At 40.7% G+C, this 25,283-nt stretch overlaps 1 protein-coding gene across 11 annotated transcripts in view; it reads left to right on the forward strand.

Moving 5' to 3' along the window:
* kiaa1109 (KIAA1109 ortholog) overlaps positions 1-25,283 on the forward strand; it is an 86,922-nt gene that overhangs the window by 38,229 nt on the left and 23,410 nt on the right. For 10 of the 11 annotated variants that reach the window (XM_066719826.1, XM_066719827.1, XM_066719830.1 and 7 more), the window contains exons 27-49: positions 41-299; positions 838-1,675; positions 1,881-1,951; positions 2,126-2,299; positions 2,782-2,902; positions 3,655-3,801; positions 4,456-4,583; positions 4,922-5,124; positions 5,510-5,707; positions 6,267-6,478; positions 8,099-8,250; positions 8,562-8,712; positions 11,501-11,653; positions 12,314-12,551; positions 12,836-12,984; positions 13,224-13,443; positions 13,629-13,787; positions 14,260-14,435; positions 14,555-14,730; positions 17,958-18,670; positions 20,346-20,594; positions 20,899-20,992; positions 22,314-22,364. In XM_066719826.1, the coding sequence (XP_066575923.1) occupies positions 41-299; positions 838-1,675; positions 1,881-1,951; positions 2,126-2,299; positions 2,782-2,902; positions 3,655-3,801; positions 4,456-4,583; positions 4,922-5,124; positions 5,510-5,707; positions 6,267-6,478; positions 8,099-8,250; positions 8,562-8,712; positions 11,501-11,653; positions 12,314-12,551; positions 12,836-12,984; positions 13,224-13,443; positions 13,629-13,787; positions 14,260-14,435; positions 14,555-14,730; positions 17,958-18,670; positions 20,346-20,594; positions 20,899-20,992; positions 22,314-22,364 (5,032 nt within the window). The remainder of the gene's footprint in view (positions 1-40; positions 300-837; positions 1,676-1,880; positions 1,952-2,125; positions 2,300-2,781; positions 2,903-3,654; positions 3,802-4,455; positions 4,584-4,921; positions 5,125-5,509; positions 5,708-6,266; positions 6,479-8,098; positions 8,251-8,561; positions 8,713-11,500; positions 11,654-12,313; positions 12,552-12,835; positions 12,985-13,223; positions 13,444-13,628; positions 13,788-14,259; positions 14,436-14,554; positions 14,731-17,957; positions 18,671-20,345; positions 20,595-20,898; positions 20,993-22,313; positions 22,365-25,283) is intronic. The other variant, XM_066719828.1, reaches the window with a different exon arrangement.

Consider the following 25,283-nt stretch of genomic DNA (forward strand, 5'->3'; position numbering starts at 1 on the left):
ATTTTCTTATAATAATTATACATATATATTCCTTGTCCAGGTAAGTCAAATGGAGGGAGGAGGAAAGAGTGGGATGGCCGCTCGCCTGGTGGAGACTTGGAGAAGAAGACACAGCACCTGAGCCTGCAGGTGCCCCTGCGCTCCCACAGCTCCTCCTCCTCCTCTGAGGAGAACAGCACCTCGAGTGCCGCGCTGCCGCTGCTGGCCAGTGAGAAGGACAGCCCCTCGCCCAGCACTGAGGACCACGCCCCAGCCATGGAGTTCCCCCCAGCTGCCAGACCAGAGGACACCAATGGAGAGTGAGTACCACTGGCATACACTGCTAAGAGTGGGGTAGCTACTGTGGGTCCGTGGCCAGTTGTGTAAAACCCTTTGTTATTGGAAGACTATAGTATCATATACAGCAGTGTTTCCATGAACCAGTAAGTTGACTTGTTTTTGGAACGCACTTAAACTCAAGGGCCACATTTAAGGGGAAACCTAAGAGGAAAGTTTTTTATGCAGTATAACAGGTTGTTAAAAAATAATTGAACGATTGGGGAATGTAAGCTTTCAAGGCCAGTCTTACTGCAGAGAACAGCATGTAGAGGTAATCAGTTCTTTAATATCCTTTTGCCCTTAGTTCTATTGATTTCTGAGAAAGTCGCTGGTGAGATTACCCAAGGGCCTTTCTAAAGAGAAACTCTGCTTTGTGAGGTGTAATTTATTTTTATTGCAACTATTTATTCCCACCAGAAATTCCATAGCGAAGTAACTGAAGCACATTTATACTCGGCTTTGGTTATGACTCAGTGTGTACTTCATCGTACTGACCTGCCCTGCCTGTGACTCTCTCAGGGTCCTGTCGGAGGTTCCCGAGAGCATGCCTGTTTCACCCAGCAGTGTCCAGGAGAGGGCCTCCCTGCGGTCCCCTCTGCGGTCTCCACTCAAGCGCCAGGCCTCGGTATGTTCCACCCGGTTGGGCAGCACCAAGAGCCTCTCAGCCGCAGTGTTCGGGGACAAGCCCCCTCCTCCAGCTGGGGTCCAGTTCAGCAGCGAAGTGTCCCGCAGCGACGAGAACGTGCTGGACTCCCCGGGCCAGCGCCGCAGCTTTGGCTCCTTCCCCTTCACTCCCTCAGCCGACTCCAACACCTTCCACCAGTACCGCTCCATGGATTCCAGCATGTCCATGGCGGACAGTGAGGCCTACTTCTCGGCTGCCGAGGAGTTCGAACCCATCAGCAGCGACGAGGGGCCCGGCACCTACCCTGGTCGGAAGAAGAAGAGGAGACAGGCGCAGCCCATCGACTACAGCAGGAGCTCCATCTACCACAGTGTGGAGGGGCCGCTTACATACGCCATCAACGGAGAGCTCATACAGGAGCCCAGGCCCCTGCCCATCCCCAGCCACGCCTCCCAGGCTTCCTTTGTGTCCGCCCTGGGGATAGAGGAGGAGTCTGCTGAGCATGTGGAGGTGGATAAGATCCCCGATGCAGGCCAGGTCACCTCCCAGCCGCATGTCATGGCCTGCTACCAGAACTACCTGGCCCATTACCAGGCCTTCAATTGGTCTGTGAAGCAGCCCACCAACAAGAGGACCTCCAAGTCCTCTCTGCACCGCCCACTGGATCTGGACACGCCCACCAGTGAGGAAAGTTCCTCCTCCTTCGACCAGCTCTCCATTCCAGCTTTTAAGGTATACTTGTGTTCTTGGTGGGCTCACGTCAGTGACCATGATCATGTAAGAAGAGCTTCAATAATTCTTCTGATTTCTCCCCTTTTATGATGTATTGATGCAAAATCTTGCATTAAAAATTAGGGTTTATACTGTAACTACGACTATAACCTATAGAGAAGATTTTTCTCTTATCATGTATCATGCTGTTTCATGTTGTTTTTAGGTTCTGAAACAAGGTCTTGCTGCCAGTTCTTTACTCGACAGAGGTGTTCAGCTCATGGGAGGATCTTCCAGGTATTTCACAAAGTGCATTACTGTCCTTTAACATGATGTAACAGAAACATGAGCACTGCATTGTCTTAACAACAGACATTTGACATTTTCATGCTGGAACACAAAATCTGGCAGTAGAGAAATGTATCCTTTATCAGGACACTAATGGACGACATCTCTTCTTGCTGTCATTAGTACACCGTATACTCCATTAGAGAAGAAAGCCATGGAAAACACAGATGATGAGACCATCACGGATGACTGGAGCCTTGACCAGCCCCTCTCCCAGACCAGGACCACCGCTATAGTGGAAGTTAAGGGGGCAGTTGATGTGGTACTAACACCCCTTGTGGCGGAAGCATTGGACAGGTATTAGAAACGGCTTTGATTGACAGCGTGGAGACAACAGATATTTTCTTACTTGATGAAATGCCAAGATATAAGCCCGTCTTTCCCTGGTGCTGATTTTGTGCAATGAAGGGAATGCTGGAGAACAGCCTTGCCGTACTAATCAGACCCCCAAGATTTAGAAATGAATGAGGCTTTGTTTTTGAAAAAAGCCTGCAGCGTTTCAATAGTCGTGTCTTTATAGACATTCAGCTGCTCATTTACTTTGCACGTTATACGCATTTGACCCATTCACAGTAAGAAGACCCATCTGCAGTAGCCATAAGCTGCTGTAATTTTCATAATACTCAAAAGTGAACTTTGTCCTTTACCTTGTAAGTTTCAGCCTCTGCTGCTGTGTAAGTATTGCCGCGATCATCTTTCATTTTCTCTTTAAATCGGATAGGTATTTTGTGTTTCTTTTGTTCTGGGCAGTTGATTAATTTCTTCCTATTTCTTCCCAGATATATTGAGGCAATGGTTCATTTTGCAAGCAGCCGGCATCCTGCTTCTATTTTGGAAGATCTGCACAGCAAGGTGCTGAATGAAGCTTATCAGATCAGCAAATCAACGGTCTCAGACTCGGTAAGCACTTTCCTCCATGAAAAAAACATTAATAATTAAAGCCAGGAATTCATACGTTATCTTTATCATGAAATCTAGAAAAACATTAGTGTATAATGTGTGGATTTTATTTCCCCTCCGTATTAAAAGGTTTTTAAGTATTTAATACTTTCCATTACAGTTATAAGAAAAAAAACATATAACTGATTATTCCAGTATTCATATTTTCAGTATTTCAAAATTATCCCTTTACAATTATCTCTTTTTAATCCTCATCAGTTTTATGTTAAATTGAAATTTGTTATATTATACCCATAGTGTTTGACAGTTATAAATGCATGTGTTTAAATGTTTATGACCTGGAATTACTAGGCAAGGACAAAGGCTTTTCTCTGTTTGTTTGAAGGCTAAGCAATTCATACATCCCACAACAGTTATATGCTGGCAATACTAACACTGCAATCCAGTTATAATATATTATTCAGGTTGGCAAAGGGTATGCTGTTATCTGGCAAATGACTTCACTTTAACACCTACTAACCCTCCCATTGTCAACATCTTAATGTGAATGTACCAGAGACTGATTAAAGCAGGGGGAAGCTGATTGACATGACCTCTCACTGTAGTATAAACAATGCATAAACGCTCCACATTTCAGCTGCCTTCCCACTGCTTCTCTTCTTGAAGTTATGGTTCTTGTATTGCTTTGTGTGTCAGGATACGCCATTGGGGAAGACACTGCAAGTCATCTGAAACATTATTTTTCTCTTTAGAGTTCTGCAAAGCATGAATCCAGGGGATCCAAGGTAGAAGGCACGATGCCTGGCGCTACAAACACAGGACATGGGCAGACAGACCTGTCAGCAAAACAGGACAATGTGAAAATTAAAGGTCTTCAGGCCAACGTTTCCATTCCCAAGGTACTCGGATTATATTAACTCCAGGGTTGGTACCATAGCTACAGTGCCATTCAATGCTTAGTCATTCTCAAGGCTTTTCCCCCGTAGGTTAGTGCCAGCACTAGATCAACACAGAGCTGGCAGACAGCTCCTTGACTAGAAATTTAAGATACAACACCAACACCTTCCATACACAACACTCGGATATGAGCAGCCTTATTTTGAAGGAAAAATCGATCTACTGTATTCATTTTATTTAAACCTCACACCTCGGTATATAAAACAAATGTGAGTGCAGGAGAAAGGTGGACCAAATCCTGCAATGATGTGATATTTGATCATGGAACTTTTGTGGTTCTGTAGTATTCTGTACAAAAAATGGAGACTCAAGACCAGAAAGTGAATTGGTAAGGATTTTAACAAACTGTTAGCTCTCAAAATTGTGCTGTTTTTGAGGTGTATTTCAAAGATTTTGACTGAGACCTTTTTAATTACACAATAAGACATCCATAGAAGTTTACAGAAGTCAATATCAGAGTATTCTTAAAATCCATCTTGGGATTTAAAACACCTTTGGCGTTGTTCTTTATTTAGCAGCTGCTCTTCTCCTTTTAGTATTTGTCTGCATCAGTGCCCTCTAAAAACAATGTGTCCCTTTTCTGTTGTACCCCACAGGTTAATCTGTGTCTCCTACAAGCCTCAGTGGAAGAAGGTTCTCCCTCAAGCTCCAGTAAAAACGTCACTCACGTGTCTCTTGTGGCTTTGTGCTTCGACAGGATAGCGACTCAACTGCGAATGAACAGGTGACGTGATGGATGCTTTTGCACATTATTATAGTAGATGACCTCTATACTCCAGTCTTCTCCTAATCACACTTTTTGTCCTGTATTCAAACAAAGTGTATAATTCAAAGGACAGGTAGCTCTTATTAAGAAAATAAAATGAAACCACTTTATTTCCCATTGTTATACTGTTATAACACTGTTATTTCATTACCAATGTAGAAATCGTAGTTCATATTCAAAATAATCAAATATTAATTAAATAGGTAATTTTTTAAGGTTTTGTAGTTAAAAGCTATAGATTAAGTATCCATTCATTTGTAATGAATGTTGTGTTTGGATATTCTGTATGTCTGTAGGGGCATCGTGGAAGAAGGAGCGAACACCGCAGAACACGGCCGACCTTCTGCAATGTTCGAAAAATACGCATCTGCAACTAAAATGCAGCCGCAGTCTTCTGGCTCTCTGAGGTCTAACTGTGGGATAGAGAAAGGAAAAGAAATAGCTGCCAAACTCAATATCCATCGGATTCATGGCCAATTGAGAGGCCTTGACACGGCAGGTAAGTGCCTGTAGAAAAAGGATACAACGATTTACTGACTGGTTTCAAGCAGAGGCCTTAGACATCTAGTAAATCTAAATCTCTCTGTATAGTGGGCCATACAGACAGGGTTCCCACGTGGCAGCATACCTGATGTGAGGAGTGGATTTGAATTGGTCATCAGTTGTTGTATTTAAAAATATATGTATTTATTCCATGGTGCAGTGTTACCAAGCTGAAAATGAAAGATTTGACCATTATTTATGTATGGTTATCAGGTAAATTTTTGGTGACTCCATTCTAGTTTATTGTAGCAGCAGTCAGTGCTTTTACGGTTTTGTTTGTAACATAACACAACTTCATCCTAATTTGCTTTGATATGAATTAATTTCTTTGTTCCTGCTAGACATTGGTACATGTGCCATTACTGCCATCCCCTTTGAGAAGTCCAAAGTCCTGTTCAGCCTGGAGGAGCTGGACGAGTTCACCTTCGTGGACGAGACGGAGCCTCAGGGCGGCTCGGACCTGACGCGCACTGCGGGCAGCCTGGAGAAATGGGGCTGGATCATGTTTGAGTGCGGCATCGAGAACCTCACTGTCAAAGGTGAGGGATGTGTGCAGACGGCCTGTCACAAGGGCTGTTGTGTGAAAGTCATCTCACCTTTAACTTTTTAATTCAGTCATTCATGTGATGGCCTTCAGTGATATTTGTATGAGAGCTGAAGACAAAGAGTGAAATAGACATTGCTTACGTTAACAAAAAGCAACATTCTTTGATGTCTATATCAGTTTTATTCCAAGTCAATATTATCTCGCCATTATCTTCCTCATTTGCATATAAACAACACTGTGCCATCCCAAGATTGACATTTCCCATCGCAGTTTTGATTCCCGATAAGGAGTGGACAGGTGGCTGTTTATTTAAAACACCACACAGTTGATAGGGATCTGCTGCTGCCGAGAAGATTCTTTTGTGAGAAATAAACAAATAAGGAGCCGTCTTTGTTTGCATGGTCTTGAAATGCCACCCAACAAAAACCTAACGGACCGCGACTGAGATTCACAATGTGCAGTATTAAATAAAATAAAATGAATAACGGCAAAATTGTGTTGGTCCCACCACTACTTTAACTCCTTCCCCTGTTGTTATTGATCGTATTTAGGAGGCAGGCAGTCTGGAGCTGTTCTGTATAGTGCCTTTGGGGTAATGGGTAAAGCAGATGCCACTGAAAGGAATGGGATCTTGAAGTCCAATGGCTCTTCTGGGTCCCAGACTGGCAGTGGCTACAGCACCGACGTGTCTGAGGACAATCTCCCGCACGACCCAGCCAGCCCCTCGTCCGACGTCAACGGCAACTCTGACTCCGACGAACAGGTGAGTGACAGCACAGTGGGGTGACTAGCACAGTTCTTGCAGTCAAACTTCCTTTAGATGAAAACATGCAGTCTGTTTCAATGGTAAAGACACACATTACTAACAAGATATGCGGTTGTTTCTCAGCACTGAAATATGTTCCCTCCGCTTAAAAAAAAAAAGACATTATTGAGTTCTTCCGATTTCTAAGCTTTAGGGTTGTAGATTTACAATTCAAGCAGATTAGTTATTTTTACCAAAGGTGGTTTTGAAAATAATAATTAGAATGTTTATCTACATGTCAATATTCAATTAATCTTGTCTAGAAAAATATGATTTGGCAATTATTGAAATAATGCGTATCAAAAATATTGATGAACTTTTGTTTCTGTACTATTTTGTGAAGCTGAGTTGCCAGACCCGTATGATAACATGTAGTAGCTGTGTTTCAGATGTCATTATGTGATAAGACTATAGATTGGTCTAATTTCCTAAATGGCTGACAGATTGGGTTACTCTTGTAGTACAACACAGAGAGAGTGATGTATTGTGCTTTGATCTGGGCTTTTCTCAAACTGAAAGAAAATTGATTTATAGATTACAGACAAACACAATTTGATTTGCCCCCAGTTGTGTCATTATTTCTTGTACGGTGTCCTTTGTGTAGAACTAAATAGAAAAGATTGTTTTGGGGAAAATAATTTGTTTTAAAGGCAGAGAATTTTTATTTAAAAAAAAATGCATGAAGTGCTTTAATTCTGTACAGCACTATAGCTTTTGGTTGAAGTAAACAGTGCAGATCATCAGTTTTACCAAGGTAAACCTTCACAATTCAGTTGAGTTGCATGTCTCCTGTGAGCGTTTGATCTCCCTTTTGACACGCATTTCTTTATGCTGTACTATTCACAGATTTGTTTTCCTGTCAGGATGTGCTTTAGAGCACATTTACCTACTTTCCATGTGTTCATTTGTTTTAATTTACCTGCTCTTTTTGCTTTGGAAAAATAAAATAAAATGGAAAAGCCAAGGTGCCAAAAGTGATAGGTATTTTTCTGTTGTAAATGACCCAGTCATGCCAGGTGAGGAAGATGATTTTTCTGGTAGAGCCTAGGTGTCACACTGTCAGGATATCTTTATTAATCTTCATGGTCATTTCCTTCTCAAAAAGGCATTCATAGCCATTTATTTTATTTGTCATACACCCTGATATAACAGGATTCTCAGGAGCCATAAAAGCCATAAAAGCCATATAGGTGAAACTGTTATATCAAACTTGCTTTGGCCTCAAGCATTTCCTTTATTAATAGTCAACAAATCATTTTTGTTAGAATTTACATGGTCTATGCAGTAAATAAATCTGTTCTACACTGGTTAAAATGTATCTTTAATTACAATACTTATTCTATAAGCTTTCTGAAAAGTTAAACAACACAGGTACTGAACACTGAATGTGGCTTTATTTTATGCAGTGAAGTTCGGAGTGCCAGTGTCTTAATACTCATTTAACGTACTTTAGCAAAATGTTGACATTCGTTTTAATGCTGCAGGATTGGTTTAATGAATAAGCCACTGTTATTGTGCTGAATGTTGCGGTGCTGTGCTGTGGAGTGGTGCTGACCCGGTGCTGTGTTTGCGGAGCAGGATGAAGGAGTGGAGTCTGACGACCTGAAGAAAGACCTGCCACTCATGCCTCCGCCGCCTGAATCCAGCAGCATGAAGCTCACCATCAAGGAGATCTGGTTCAGCTTCGCAGCCCCAACCAATGTGCGCTCCCCTGCTCAGGCCTTCTCCAGGTATGGGCTACTCACTGGAGGCCATGGACTCCTCCTTAATGTGTATTCAGGATAGTCTAGAGAATAAAACCATGTATCCATGTATTGCATCTGTGCAAGTGTTTTTTTCTTTATATGTAGATATTTAAAAACTGTGTGATGCTACCCATTACATTTTCCAGGAAAGCAAATGAATTAATTGCAGAGTTTGCCATTTATTTCGAAATGAGTAATCGTATTATTTTATTTAAAAAAAAAATAATAATGGGAGAACAGTCTTTTTTTCTCCTTCTGTTGCAAATCTAAATTAGTTTTCTTGTTCATGCAAACAGGCAACTGAATCTTCTAAGCACAGCAACACCTGCTATTGGAGCCTGGCTTGTTCCCATTGACCAGCTGAAATCCTCTCTGAACAAGCTGGACACTGAAGGGACTCTCCGGGTGTGTGCTGTAATGGGCTGCATCATGACCGAGGCTTTGGAGGTATAACTTTTATAGAGTCTTCCAGAAACAGCTTTTTATTTCTGACATAATGTGTTCACTGTGACTGACACAGTGCCTATATCCCACACAGAGCAAGCTAACTCTGTGAATTGCAATTTAATTTTAAAACTTTGGTAAATTAGAGAAAATATATTTAATGCAAGGTGGTATTATTCCCTGTATTGTCATGGTTTTATAAAATATTACTGTTTAGCCATCAATATACATGCTATTGGTGTTTGCTGGTAAAGCTTTGAATCTTCTCTAAATGTGACCTACACGTACTGTAGTATTGTGAGGTCTCGGATAACTCCGGAACTTAAGATCAGAAGTTTTTTATCAGAAGCATCTCATGGAAGTGGATATTAGTTTAATTTAAATTCACATTTGCCACATTTGTTTCCTGACTATTCCCCATAATGGGGGTCTATAAAGTAATCTTTCAACAGCCCTTTTTAATTCCCTTTAATAAATGTACCACAAACTGGATCAGACTAGTCCAGTCGGGCTGAGATATTAAGTATTGAAAGTGGGTATATATGACTTTTTTTTTTTTAATATGTCTCTAATAAACATGAATAGAGAGAGACTGTTTTTGGCACTAACTGTCTTTTTCAGACAAGGTGCTTCTGTGCATTATCGATTTTATTTTTCATACTGCTGAATAATTGACTAATTTCCTGTGCAAAGCAGATATATGGAACAATAAGAAATCAATGAAGAAGTGATTTCTTCCAAGTCCTGCTAATTCTCCCTTTCAACATTTTAAGAAATATTTTCCAGTTATTCAATGGCAATAAGAGTGAGTAAGAGCAACTTGCGTTGGGCCTGAAAGCAGTGTGAGATGTTACATTTGCTTAGGCCATTCCGAAATGCAATTTTATTTTTTTAGTTGTAACAAAATACACAGATCAGCCATAACATTATGACCACCTGCCTAATATTGTGTAGGTCCCCCTTTTGCCGCCAAAACAGCTCTGACCCGTCGAGGCATGGACTCCACTAGACCTCTGAAGGTGTGCTGTGGTATCTGGCACCAAGACGTTAGCAGCAGATCCTTTATGTCCTGTAAGTTGCAAGGTGGGGCCTCCATGGATCGGACTTGTTTGTCCAGCACATCCCACGGATGCTCGATTGGATTGAGATCTGGGGAATTTGGGGGCCAAGTCAACACCTTGAACTCATGATTCATCAGTCCTGGCCACCTTCTTCCATTGCTCCGTGGTCCAGTTCTGATGCTCACGTGCTCATTATAGGTGCTTTCGGCAGTGGACAGGGGTCAGCATGGGCACCCTGACTGCTCTGCGGCTACGCAGCCCCATACACAACAAACTGCGATGCACTGTGTGTTCTGACACCTTTCTATCAGAACCAGCATGAACTTTTTCAGCAATTTAAGCTACAGTAGCTCGTCTGTTGGATCGGACCACACGGGCCAGCCTTCGCTCCCCATGTGCATCAGTGAGCCTTGGCCGCCCATGACCCTGTCGCCGGTTCACCGCTTTTCCTTCCTTGGACCACTTTTGATAGGTACTGACCACTGCAGACCGGGAACACCCCACAAGAGCTGCAGTTTTGGAGATGCTCTGACCCAGTCGTCTAGCCATCACAATTTGGCCCTTGTCAAAGTCGCTCAGATCCTTACACTTGCCCATTTTTCCTGACAAAATGATCACTTGCTGCCTAATATATCCCACCCACTGACATAATGGTCATAATGTTATGGCTGATCGGTGTATATTGCACTCATTGTCATAAGTCTTAGCCAATTTATACTAAGTTGCATATCATGCACTCAGATACAATAGAAAAGTAACACAGTTCACTACATTCAATGATTAATTTAATCTAGGGCTTTCCTGCTAGTTTCAAATTAATGATGATCCGGTTAATGCACTCATCACAAACAGTGTTTTAATCACCCCGCATGTCAATAATATATTCTGAGGAAGGTCTGCAAGCGGCATAGCACGGGGGAAAATGAAACTGTTTGTTGCCATTGTATTTGTTTTATATCTGTCAGTCTCCCACATATAGGCTATTTCAGATTCATACTTGGATTTCATTGATCCGCGGACACACTCCGTTTATTCCTGAAGTTGAGAAATTCATGGGGAAACATAAATGTGTTGTGAAATGTTATTGTGGATTTTCCTCTTCCTGGTCTTGAATATAAAGCTGGGTCGGAACTAGAGGAGGTTAGTCTAGTTTGTGTCTGTTCCTGAGATGTTGGCTTCCTCTAGCTGAAATGGTTTTGTTTTTATTTCTGCCGAAATCTCTGCCTAAAGGTTTTAAACCTGTAGAGTAGAATATGCACAAGGGCATTTTCTACTGCATTTGCTGTTTATCTACTGATCTCCTGAACTGCTTTTATTCCATCCACCTTGACCCTGGATTGCACTACCCTTTCTCAACAAACTTCATAGCACACTCCGGACTTTTCATTTTAGTCTTTCTGAATATCTGGTAATTGTCCACTTCATTAGAGTCATGCATTACGTCTAAAAATACGAGATGAGGGTCAACACACCAATGGAAGTTCACAAACACACACTTTATCCCTTATTTACACACCCTCTGTGTGAAATTAGAGTTCTATGGGCTGAATCGGTGTTCCTCAAACTCCAGAAACATATCTCTTTTAAATAAGTATACAATATTGTTTGAATTGAAGGTTGTGAGAAATGTTCACACATGCTTTACATGTTGAAAGCAAATATGTTGTGTGATCAGAATACTATAGTTTGAGTGCACTGACATGACGTGTGTGTTTTTTGTATTTATATAGAAAAAAAGCATCCACATTCCTTTCAGAAGCAAGTACAACAGAGTGACTAAAAGGGCTCGCTATCTCCACGAGAACCCTTCCTGTTTGTTGTGCAACATCCTGCATCGCTATTTACAGCAGGCAGACTACTCTGTCATTGAGGAAGCCACCATGGTAAGTGGGCCTCCGAAAACCTATGTATTTTAGTATATATAAAGCTAAAGGTTAAAGATCAAAAAGTATAGTACATATATCATATAAGCAGGGCCCTGCATTTTATGGGTACCTGGTTTCTAAGTCTGCATTCCTCCCTGCCCAAGGTTGCCATTTAGTCTGCTTAATTAAAGCACTTACTGATTAATAATCTCACAGTTCTTTTAATAATCTCAATTAGTCTTTTTATTAAGGCACACTGACATGTTGATTAAGCAGCAGCAGCTATGGACATGCACCCCTTTATTACTAATGTCTTATTCAGTATTATTTCTTAGAATGTGTAGATTTAAATGTTTTAATTTATTAGTAAGAACACATTATTGGACAACAAAAGAGTAAAAACCACAACAAAAACAGCACGGATTCCCAGAACACTTTATTTAAACTATTAATATATTAGGATTAAGAGTACTTAAGATGAACATTTGGAGGTGACAGGGGATTAGCAACATATAAACACATGCAATAGATTTCACTGGAGCAAAAGCAAATTTGTCATTGTATGCTTCATCAAGAGAAGAACAGTGAACATTGTGTGCTGTATTCTTGATCTTCATACAACACAATATGCAAACAGATTATTTTGTTTTATTTGACTAATCTAATTTGTCATTTCAGAACGACGGCCTGCCAGCACTGGTGACTTTAAAGAAAGGCCTGGTGGCCCTGGCCAGGCAGTGGATGAAGTTCATTGTGGTCACTCAAGGCTTTAAGGCTATAGGGCTAATGCGGCCAGCACAGTTGCCCAAGCCCAAGGAGCAGTCCCAAGCATACGAGCCTGGCCAGGGGCTGGACAATGGCGGAGGCCTGCAGAGTGACACCAGTGCTGATGGGGCAGAGTTTGAGTTTGATGCAGGTAAGAAAACTGGGACTTTGGCTGTGGAATGAATATTATTACCAGGTTGTTGTCGTTTTTTTTAGGCACCTTTTTAAAATATCTCAATGTATCTAACAAAATGTGAAAATGTTGTAATAAGCTATTTGAGGTGAGACAATACTGAATCATTTTTTTGTTGATGTTGTAATGCTGTGAATATATTGTGGTGTTCTGGTATTTTCTAGTTATATTAAAAGGTTCTAGTGTTTTGTTTGTGCTGGAGTATGCAACTCTTGCCTAACCCCCCAATGTCCCCTTGTTAGCAACAGTGAGTGAACACACCATGCTGCTCGAGGGGACGAGTACTCGCCCTCCTCCCACTGGAGTGACCTCGGGCCCCGTCAGCGGCGCAGAGATCATGAGGAAACTCTCCAAGTCTCACACCCACAGCGAGTCAGCTCTCAAAATAAAAGTATGTTACCTCTTAGTCTGAATTGAGCACCCACTGAGGGAACGTGTGAAAATGCATTCTGTTCACAAAATGGTGGAAACATGCAGTGCCTAGTCCTTAAAATCAGATTCGTATCTAGGCTTTTGTCTGTACATTTAATTAACTGTATTTGACTACAATGGCATGGTTCTTGGGTTTCCTTCTATATTAAGCTCATACTCATTGCAAACCACTCTCATGATTTGCACATACATTTCCAGGGTATCCATCCATACCAGTCTCTGAGCTACACCAGCGGAGACACAGCTGCGGACTCCCCTGCCCATGTGAGCCGAACAGGGTTACCAGTGAAGGACAGCCCCAGGAAAGAGAGTCTGCTGAGCTACCTGACAGGCAGCTTCCCCAGTCTGCACAACCTGCTGGAAGGAACCCCCCAGAGGAACACCGTGGTGGCCAAGAGCAGCTCCCTCACCCGGACAGGTGAGTCCAGCCCCGTCCAGATGTCACACACAGCCCTCACAGGGACCTCAGAACTAGAGCAAAATACTCTTTAAACCAGCTCAATATTTAGGACAACCTAACACCTGTTTATTCTCTTACTTGTTATAAATATTGTGTTCAGCTCCTGATATTGTGGTATTGTTTCCTTCATTCTCAATATGCAGGCAACAATGTTGGCTCAGACATGCTGACAGAGCACCCCTTGCTCTCAGAGCCCTCCTCCGTCAGCTTTTACAACTGGATGTCGAACGCGGTTGGAAACCGTGGGAGTGTGGTGCAGGAGTCTCCTGTGACCAGATCGGGGCACAACAGCCTTCAGACAGGTAGGGCCCTGCATGTAAAATGCAAACATGGATACTGACTTCATATAGCATATCCTGAATGCACCCTCAGCAAGGTCCAACGTCATAATCATCAATAAACATCAACACCAATACAGTTCTGTCATTGTGGTCATATATTTATACGCTTGTCTAACAATGAAGGATTCCCACTGGCAAGAAATGTGAGTAAATAGGACGTTATTGGAATGAATGCAGAATCTGTTTGCAAGAAAAAACACATAAAAAGGGTGGTCTTTACTGGAAGTGAAATAAAGTATTGAGATAGATGACCAGGGGAGAACATTGACTGTGAAAAATAAATCAATTATACAACAGATTTTCAAAGTGCCTGCCTCACATGGGTCTAAATGGCTGTACTGAATTTAGTTTAGAAAATATGATTTTGGAAAAGAAGGCAATTACTTCTCGTTACCGGACACAGACTGTAGCCTCCTCTTTGCTGTTTTCCAAGGAGTTACATATAATCTCCCTACGATACCATCGGCCTCTGACTTCAACACCGTGCTGTCCAGTGACCAGAACACCCTGGATGGCACGCACTCCCAGCACAGCACCAGCCAGGATGACATCGCGGATATAGAAGAGGGCAACCAGAACCCTCCCGCCGTCCAGCTGGCTGATGCCCAGGTGAGAGCTGATGTCTTCAATGGGGGGTGTGGTTTTCCTCTTCTATGCAGATATATTGTTGGCAGTGCTCATGCCAAACCGAGGATGTTTTACCTCAATCAGTTCTTTTGTTCCCACAGGTTGTGTTTAAACCCCTGCTGAGTCACACTGGCATCCAGTCTCAAGACACGGCTCCGCTCAGCTACAGGATGTATTTCGGGGAACACCTCTCTTTCTCAGGAACTCTCGAATGCCTGCGAGCGGACATTGTGGATTCGGACACCTCAAAAGAAAGAAAAAATAAACGATCAAGAAGGTACGGGTTACCTGTTGTTTCCTGTGAATCTGATGGAAATAACAATGAAAGCATCTAAGCTATTAAGTACATATTTCTATTTTGCTTTGAAACGTGGTGAGATGTCAGTTAAGGATCTAATGGCCGACCAGCAGGATATCTTCTTGTCTGTGAAAATTTGAACAATCTAGTTGTCCTAGATATTCTCAATAAACTAGTTGTCTAGTTGATAAGTACCCCTCAAATTAAGAACAACTGAAGTGACCTCTATATAGATAAAAAAAACATTGTAAATAATAACACTCCATATATCATAACCAAGCAAAAAGTAATGCTGTATGTATAAATTTTCTGACCACCTACATATTGTACGCTAGTGTTGTATTGCTGACTTGCATTCAGGCTTTATATTTTCCCCTCTTGTATAACAAAGCTCTGTATTTAAGTATATTTGTGAAAAACATGTTAGCTGATCTGTTTTTGTAAATTCTCAGATTTGGATATAAAGAAATCTGATAGCAGCTGTGTGCTTTGTTAGTTTGATCATTTTACAGCACTGTCATTAAGCAGCCTTTGACCCTTTTCTTTTCTCTTTCCTTTTGATCAGAGCGGATGTATTGATATTAATGTTGGATTTTCATATCATTCTACGATTCAAATATCCTTGCCTGTACACACAATCACTTATTTTAATACCACCCTGATTCTTAAGCTTTTATCCAGGGGTTCAATCATCTCTGATCTTACAAATTATACCGCATGTGAGGGCAGAGGGGGGTGGCTGCACCTGTTCAGTATGAAGTTAACTTTAATTTCTCAGTGGCAAGAACATTACAAAACTATTCATAATGTTTGATGGCTACCATGATTAGGTTATGCATGAGTAATTTAAAAACAGATTTACTGTGAAGCCCTCACCATCTTTAGGGCATTATCTCAATGATTTCTTCTGTCCCATTTGCAGCTGAATGTCCAGGGAATTCCTGCGTTCCACTGCATCCCACAGTCGTTAGAAATCTCTACCATATACACTACTGGACAAAAGTTTTAGAATGCCTACAGTGAGGGAAAAAAGTATTTGATCCCCTGCTGATTTTGTACTTTTGCCCACTGACAAAGAAATGATCAGTCTATAATTTTAATGGTAGGTGTATTTTAACAGTGAGAGACAGAATAACAACAACAAAAAACAGATAAATGCATTTCAAAAAAGTTATAAATTGATTTGCATGTTAATGAGGGAAATAAGTATTTGATCCCCTATCAATCAGCAAGATTTCTGGCTCCCAGGTGTCTTTTATACAGGTAACGAGCTGAGATTAGGAGCACTCTCTTAAAGGGAGTGCTCCTAATCTCAGCTCGTTACCTGTATAAAAGACACCTGTCCACAGAAGCAATCAATCAACAGATTCCAAACTCTCCACCATGGCCAAGACCAAAGAGCTGTCCAAGGATGTCAGGGACAAGATTGTAGACCTACACAAGGCTGGAATGGGCTACAAGACCATCGCCAAGCAGCTTGGTGAGAAGGTGACAACAGTTGGTGCGGTTATTCACAAATGGAAGAAACACAAAATAACTGTCAGTCTCCCTCGGTCTGGGGCTCCATGCAAGATCTCACCTCGTGGAGTTTCAATGATCATGAGAACGGTGAGGAATCAGCCCAGAACTACACGGGAGGATCTTGTTAATGATCTCAAGGCAGCTGGGACCATAGTCACCAAGAAAACAATTGGTAACACACTATGCCGTGAAGGACTGAAATCCTGCAGCGCCCGCAAGGTCCCCCTGCTCAAGAAAGCACATGTACAGGCCCGTCTGAAGTTTGCCAATGAACATCTGAATGATTCAGAGGAGAACTGGGTGAAAGTGTTGTGGTCAGATGAGACCAAAATCAAGCTCTTTGGCATCAACTCAACTCGCCGTGTTTGGAGGAGGAGGAATGACCCCAAGAACACCATCCCCACCGTCAAACATGGAGGTGGAAACATTATGCTTTGGGGGTGTTTTTCTGCTAAGGGGACAGGACAACTGCACCGCATCAAAGGGACAATGGATGGGGCCATGTACCGTCAAATCTTGGGTGAGAACCTCCTTCCCTCAGCCAGGGCATTGAAAATGGGTCGTGGATGGGTATTCCAGCATGACAATGACCCAAAACACACAGCCAAGGCAACAAAGGAGTGGCTCAAGAAGAAGCACATTAAGGTCCTGGAGTGGCCTAGCCAGTCTCCAGACCTTAATCCCATAGAAAATCTGTGGAGGGAGCTGAAGGTTCGAGTTGCCAAACGTCAGCCTGGAAACCTTAATGACTTGGAGAGGATCTGCAAAGAGGAGTGGGACAAAATCCCTCCTGAGATGTGTGCAAACATGGTGGCCAACTACAAGAAACGTCTGACCTCTGTGATTGCCAGCAAGGGTTTTGCCACCAAGTACTAAGTCGAAGGGGTCAAGTACTTATTTCCCTCATTAACATGCAAATCAATTTATAACTTTTTTGAAATGCGTTTTTCTGGATTTTTTTGTTGTTATTCTGTCTCTCACTGTTAAAATACACCTACCATTAAAATTATAAACTGATCATTTCTTTGTCAGTGGGCAAACGTACAAAATCAGCAGGGGATCAAATACTTTTTTCCCTCACTGTACATTTTCATGGACTCGTTTTGTTTAACAAAATGTAATCCTTTAAGCTGACAAACCCCTCTGGTACCCTTAAAAGGGCACCAAATCCATGTGCTTCTCTTTAATCCCATGTGTACTCTTCACTGTTGTGTTGTTTGCAAAGTGTTTGGTATCCCATGATTTGGTATCCCCCATTTACGCCCCCCCTCCCCGCCCCCCGAGCAGGCGACACGGACACTGTAAATCAGATGTGCTTGAGAAGGAAACACGCTGGTAGCCAAGAGAATAAGCTTTCAAACGATGTGCACATTGTAGGAATACAGTGTAACTTCTATACACAGGAGCTGTGCGTGACACTGCCAAATAATGCATAAGAGGGTGTAGTAACACAGTATAGAACTCTGAAATGTACATTATTTTTAAGTTTTTGGTAACCTAAACTTTTTTTTTTTTTTAACCTCTGGCAGTTCACCGCTTACCTTTGTACCATTTCAGGTTATTCACTGGACTTGAACTGCTTAAATTTAAATAAAAACAGGAAAAATGGGGGTGTTCTAAAACTTTTGACCAGTAATGTGTGTGTGTGTGTGTATATATATAATTTTTTATTATTTTGTTTTCAGGCAAGGCATGGTTAATCTTCCTCCTTTGGATTTCAAGCCGGCCCTGATGTTTGAAACCTTCAGCATCAACGCAGTGGTGATGGAGAAATCCATGAGCACTCCCCAGAACTCCACCAGCGCCCTGTCCTTCCACGACCTCAACCGGCGCCACTACAACACCTTCCACTGCAACTTCACAATCTCCTGCCAGTCCATTAGCCAACATGTGGATATGGCGCTAGTGCGTCTCATTCATCAGTTCAGCACCATGATCGACGACATCAAGGCCACCCAGACCGACATCAAGCTGAGCCGCTACACCGCCGGCTCAGCCTCGCCCACACCCACGTTCAAGACCCGCAAGCACAGGGACTTCCGCTCCTCCGACTTCAGCCGCAGCTCACGGGGCAGCCTCAACGGGGCCAATCGGGTAAATAATCAGAAGAACAAGCGGGCGCCGGGTGTAGAGAACAGCAAGAAAGAACCGCGGAACAAGAACTCTCTGGGCCGCTCCGAGAGGAGGACCTCCAAGGTCTCCCGCAAGGGCTCGCGTGACGTTGCGGATCACATGACCATCCAGATGGAGGACTCGGACTCCATTACCGTCTCTGAGCAGAGCGAGCCCTCTGCGGAGTGCTGGCAGAATATGTACAAACTCCTCAACTTCTACTCCCTCATCTCCGACCCCACCGGCATCCTGGAGAAGACCTCCCCAGAGACGGCAGCACCAATCGGTAGGGATTATACATGGGGCACTAACAGAAAAATTGAATTTGATTGGATGAAATGTTGTTTACTATGATTTACACTTATGTGGGCTGTTTTGACAATCATGTACAGTTAGTTCCATAAATATTTGGACTGACATAATTGTCATCATTTTGGCTCTGTATGCCACCACAGTGGATTTGAAAGGAAACAATCAAGATGTGCTTTAAGTGTATGGTTCAGGTCATTGTCCGTCTGCACTGTGAAGCGCCGTCCAATGAGTTTTGAAGCATTTGGCTGAATCTGAGCAGATAATATAGCCCTAAACACTTCAGAATTCATACTGCTGCTTTTGTCAGCAGTCACATCATCAATACATACAAGGGAACCAGTTCTGTTGGCAGCCATACATGCCCATGCCTTAACATGCTTCACAGATGAGGTGGTGTGCTTCAGATCATGAGCAGTTCCTTCCCTTCTCCATATTCTTCTCGTCACATCATTCTGGTACAAGTTGATCTTTGTCTGTACAGGGTTCTTTAGATGTTTTTTGGCAAACTCTAATCTGGTCTTCCTGTTTCCTGTTTACATCTTGTGGTAAACCCTCTGTATTTGCTCTGGTGAAGTCTTATCTTGAGTGCTGACTTTGACACAGATACCTCCTGGAGGGTGTTCTTGATCTGGCCAGCTGTTGTGAAGGGGTTTTTCTTCACCAGGGAAAGAATTCTTCTGTCATCCACCTCAGTTGTTTTCCGTGGTCTTCCGGGCCTTTTGGTGTCCCTGAGCTCACCAGTGCATTCTTTCTTTTTAAGAATGTACCAGATAGTTGATTTGGCCACGCCTAATGTTTCTGCTATCTCTCTGATTGATTGATTGGTTTGTTTTAATGATGGCTTGCTTCACTCACAGTGGCAGCTCTTTGGACTTCATATTGAGAGTTAACAGCAACACATGCCAAATGCAATGCAAATGCCACATTTGAAATCAAATTTAGACCTTTTATCTGCTTACCTGTAATTGAACTAATGAGGGAATAACACACACCTGGCCATGGAACAGCTGAGACAGCTGAGCAGCCAATTGTCCAATTACTTTTGAGCCCCTAAAATGGGGAGGAACCACATATACAACTGGGTGTAATTCCTACACTGTTGACCCAATGTGGGTGTAACTACCGTCAAATTAAAGATGAAAGTCTACACTTAAAGCACATCTTGATTGTTTCCTTTCAAATCCATTGTGGTGTTGTACAGAGCCAAAATGATGACAGTTGTGTCACTATCCAAGTATTTATGGACCTAACTGTATATCCTCTCTTATAATAAGAAATGGTATCCTGAATAGAAACCCATTTTCTGTGTGTATCAGTTCCAGTTCCTGTCAAGATTGTGCCTCTGTCTTGTATCTATCGATCTATCAAATGTGTATTTTTTTTGTTTTTTGTTACCCCTTCCTCAGACATTCAATTCCATATTTCCTTAAGACAATATATATTTCTGGAAATTGTAATCTGTCATAAAGCATTATCTAGGTTTTTTAAAATTATTCAGTGCTTATTGATTGAGTATTCTTTTCAACGCTTTATCTGAGATGGATCGGCTCCAGTCTGGCCTTGTAAGTAGTGTGCCTTGTTTGGCTGCGAGTGCCTCTGTTGGCCTTGCCCATCTCAATGCTAAGTCATGGTGGTTGTTCCTTTTTCAGATGGTGGCAGGAGCCCTTCGGACCCCACCTGCAGAGTTATCTTCGAGAACGAGCAGGACACCTCCAGCCCCAACAAGCTGCAGAGGAAGCGTAGTCTGGTGAGCTCAGAGCCGCAGCATGTGACGCTCATCGTATTCGGGATTGGGATGGTTAACCGCACCCACCTGGAGGCCGACATCGGAGGACTGACCATGGAGGCCGAGCTCAAGAAAATCCATGGCAGCTTTACGCTCAAAGAGAAAATGAAAGGTAAAGTGCCATCCTGTTGCCTTTTCATTACTGCAGATTTACAAATAAAATTAATGTTAAATAATAATAATTAATATGAGGGGAGAGCACTTTCATTCATTTAAAGCCAACATTTCATTTCATTTAACAATTTTGGTTCCCCATTAATGATCAAGTTAAAGGTAGCTGTAGTAATTATACTCTTAAACCAGACAATAGAACCTTTTTTGGATAAAATGTAACGATGAACAACAATAGTAGTTCTTGTTGCCAAACGGAAATTAAATGTCATGTTCTCTTATGCACTGTATTTTTTGTATCGCAGACATTTTGCACCAGAAGATGACTGAAACCTGTGCCTCTGCTCACATAGGAGGAGTCAATATAGTGCTTTTGGAGGGAATCACACCAAACATTCAGTGAGTGCATCTGTTTCATTCTGCTTTCATAATATAATGCTATATTGATCCAGCTTATTTTCAATGCACTTTCTAATTTGGCTACACTTAGCATTTTATTTTGTATTTTCCTTTCTTTTTCCCTTTTAAAGACAAACTTAATTGAATATATTTTGATGCACAAGTTTGCAAACCCTTTAATTATCTCAGCATTTTATTATCTAAAGCTTTAATTTTCTTTAAAAATGCATTTGCTTTACAAACTTGATTTATGGCTAGTAGTACTTTTTATCCTGTCAATTTTAAAGTTAACTTGCTATCTTAAAGCATATTTGAATTGATTGCTTTCAAGATGAATAGCCTTTTAACCATAAACAAGAACAGCAAACAAAAATATAGTTAATTAAAAACATTATTTATAATCTGTTTTGTGCAGTATAACCCATAATGTACAGCAGCATACATTGTTAGAAAGCTTCACATCTGAATTTGTGGTTAAAATATATTACCATAAAAAATGAGCCTACTGTTCAGCTATTTTTGTTAAATCTTTATAATATATTGGCAAAACATTTGCAATACTATATATATATATATATATATAAAAAAAAAAAAAACTAGCCATCTACTTATCCTTAAGGTAATGTTACCTCTTTGACGTACAAAACTTTTTCCCCAACTGTATAGCTCTGTAAATAAATTGAGAATTTAAAATGTAGCTGAGAATGGTCCTCCTTAAAGGGAGCAAAAAATGACATGCATGCATATGTCTTCATAAGAGTTTCAATTCAGTTTGGTTGACCTCCCAGCTGCATCCTCTGTGCCTCTTTGACCTCTTGCCTGTGGTTTCTATCAGAAACAGAGGACACTGGGAATAATTACTGTTAGGTGAGAGAATATGCTCAGCATCATTTCTTGCATGAATCGTGTACGGAAACCTGTAAGAAATACAGAAGAGTAAGGGTTTGGATGACATCAACAAAACGTAGATTAAAAAAATACAAATACCCACCAGTGAAACCTTCTGATTCAGAAAGGTGTTCATATTTCTTCTTTCAGACTGTGTGGAATCTGTGTGGTATCTGTGTGGTATCTGGACATTTTAGTATTTAGTATATGGATTTCTCTTTAGAAGAACACTATGATAATTTCTAAATAATAATGATGATAAAGATGATAATACAGACTACAATAAAACCTGAAGTCTGTTCTAACAATAGAGTAAGGCAGTGAGAGCAGCTGTATATTATGGGCTATAGTGTTTGACAAATTCATGCATGAATGTTCATTCTTTTATTTGCTCTCTTTTTATTTTCTGGCTCTCTTCAATCTTCTTGCATAGACTGGAGGATTTCCCTACATCTCCTACCAGCACTGCCAAACAAGAGTTTCTGTATGTTTATACTACTGCACCTCAGGGCTTGTTGTTCACACATCACAGTGATGCTATAGTAGCTTGGATGTATAGTGTGCATTTTGTATGACGTTTCCTCACCACTGTGTGTTTGTCAGTCTACACTCATCTTATTGTACGTGGACCCCACCTCTCCCCCTAATGCTGATGCAATGAACTTGGGAAAGCCCACCCAGGCAGCCTCTAATGACAACGCTTACTCGTGAGCGGTTCAATGCCAATCAAATGGTGGAGAAGTACTGAGCTTTCTGGGAGGGAATTATTCATGCTGAAGTTTAAATTGAAGCTACCTCAAATCAGGCCCGTTGTAATTACTTGATAGTATGGAATATAAAAATAATCATGAGTCATGTGGTCTTAGGACTAGAAGTATAAATTCCAAAGAATTTGACCATCCCATCTCATCCCACAGAGCTGTTTTTATAACCAAAGCTTTTCTAGCTTTATTACTCAGTTATATTGTACTGCTTTTACAATTTCCAGGTAAACCTTTTCTTTTCTCTTATTTTATGTTTTTTTTTCGGTGACTATTTACAGTATCTATTGATTTAAATTTTTTTAAGATTGCATTATGTGGTAAAACAATAAGATTCAGGTGTCTGGGACGTCGTCATAATTTAAAAACTCTGTGGGTCCCCATACACTTTTTAAATGCATTATACATTACCAAATGGTGTGTACTTAAAATCAAAACAAAAAGGAGTATTCCAACTGTATTAGTGATCCATATATCATAAATAGTTTTTTTACATAGAATTTGTGTTGAACAAATCGGGTAGGTTTTGTGGAAATTACGTGCAGCAACTGAATTATCATAATTATCATAATTGTATTGGACAGTTTGGACAGTTTGTTTTGTTTGGACAGTAGCTATACTTGCATATGTGCTGTGTTAGAATAATCCCTTTTAACAAATTTAAAACAAACTGCTAAAGGGAATCTATGATGCCATGGCATTAATTATAGTATTTGATGAAGTACCATCTGCTTGTATGCCAGTCTAATTTTCAAAGCTAGATTTAAAAAAAAAAATGAAAATCTTGATGTGTGCCCTCCATCTTAACCGTTACATTTAATCTCTACAAGTTCCCTATAGTATTTATTTATTAATTTGAAATTTCAATATCTTGGATATTTTCCTGTATCTTAGAAATACAATCTAAAAAAAACATGGGAAGTAGTAGAAGTTACATGAAGTTACACTTTTTCATGGCACATATACTATTAATGATTGTTATATCCCTTTCAACTTCCTCTTAGGGATGAAAAGGAGTCTTAATAGCCTAGTGACCATTTGATCTTGAAAAAGATTACAGATCTTCTTTTTCATCTTATTATTCTCTGCCACATAAGCTAAGAATAAAAGTAGTATAAAACATGCCTGTTCCAGCCAACGGAAATATATTTTGCCCCTGTAATGAAATTCTGAATTTGTATTAAAGTGTGCACATTTATACAAATAAGAGTATTCAAATCGGCAAAACATAATTTTTCAATCGATTGTATTTAATCCGTTAATAACGATGAGACGTGTTGTCCTCGGTGCTCGAATTTCTATTTCTGTTCCCATTTTCTTTGATTTGATTTAGCATTTTTCAACTGACTCACAAGAGATTAAGACTAATGCTAATTTGGCCACTGAATCTGAAGGGATTTACACTGCTATGGAGAACTACGGCTTGAGTAATACAGATTATTCTCATTAAGAAAAGTGTTTTTAATTTGACCATTGGTAGGGCCATGTGAGCAAATCAAACTGCAAGTTGGCTTGGCTATCAGTTTCTCAAGATAATAATCAAGCTAATGCATCAGATCTTGAACATATTAAATTAATGAACACATCAGTTACTGGCTAATTATAATATTCCCTACTACAGAAGTTACATGTATGACCATTAGATTTTAAAGATTAAATTTATGTAGAAAACTGATATTTCATGTGACACAAACCCGACATTTAAAGTAGTTTTGCATATTTAAAATGTACATTTTCAGTAATCAAAAGTTTTGCAGAAACACATTGAAATCCCTTGACACATTAAGCCCTGTTAGTGAAATGTTATACACATAGGCATAGGTTTAGGGTCATTTCTTATGAATTAGCTTTGAGTTGGTTTTCTTCAAGCTGTGCCATGTTTGTGATTTACTGTGAAAAATTACATTTTAAACGGAAACTACAGAGAATGCACGCTAAAACCACAAGCAAAAATGTTAACCAATAGTGCACATTAGTATCTATTCCTTTAAAGGGAAATTTTTGTTAATCTAAATACTCCGAACAGTGTATCTTATGTTCGTGAGACATTTTTCTGAAAAATGTTTTATTTTGCTTTTTACTGAAAGCAATTTGGAGATTTTTTATTTTAATCATGTAGGTTTCATTGTGTGACTGTTTATTTCATTACTAACTTCTATTTCACAAGTAATTGTATTGGAGATTAAAAATAGCTGTAGGAAATGGAGAGCAGGGACTGACTTAGTGGGCAGTTAATCAAGATGTCATCGTGCAACTGCTAATGATGGTTCCCTTTTGTTGTTGTTGTGTTTGACTTTATGAATAATACTTCCTTCTATGGGCTCACTCTTTCTCCAATAAATGTAATTTCTGACAACTGAGAACATGAACCTACACAGCCATCTTCTGCATAAGACCCTATCATTATGCCAAGTTTTATTCAACATCAAGCTAATTGTTCCAGCCCATTGTTATTAAATTCAGCCCATGGTCTCAGTTTGGTTAAATCAACAATTAAATGATCCCGATTTGCAATCCAGCATCCAGAACTACAAACCAGAACAAATACAACATAAGGAGTGTACTGCTCAAGGGATCACACAGCATAAAGAAAAGCAATAACTACGCATCTCTAGAAGACGGAAGCAGTTCTTCTATACTGT

The sequence above is a fragment of the Amia ocellicauda genome, chromosome 13 (genome assembly GCF_036373705.1).
Source record: "Amia ocellicauda isolate fAmiCal2 chromosome 13, fAmiCal2.hap1, whole genome shotgun sequence".
In the NCBI taxonomy this organism is placed as follows: domain Eukaryota; kingdom Metazoa; phylum Chordata; class Actinopteri; order Amiiformes; family Amiidae; genus Amia; species Amia ocellicauda.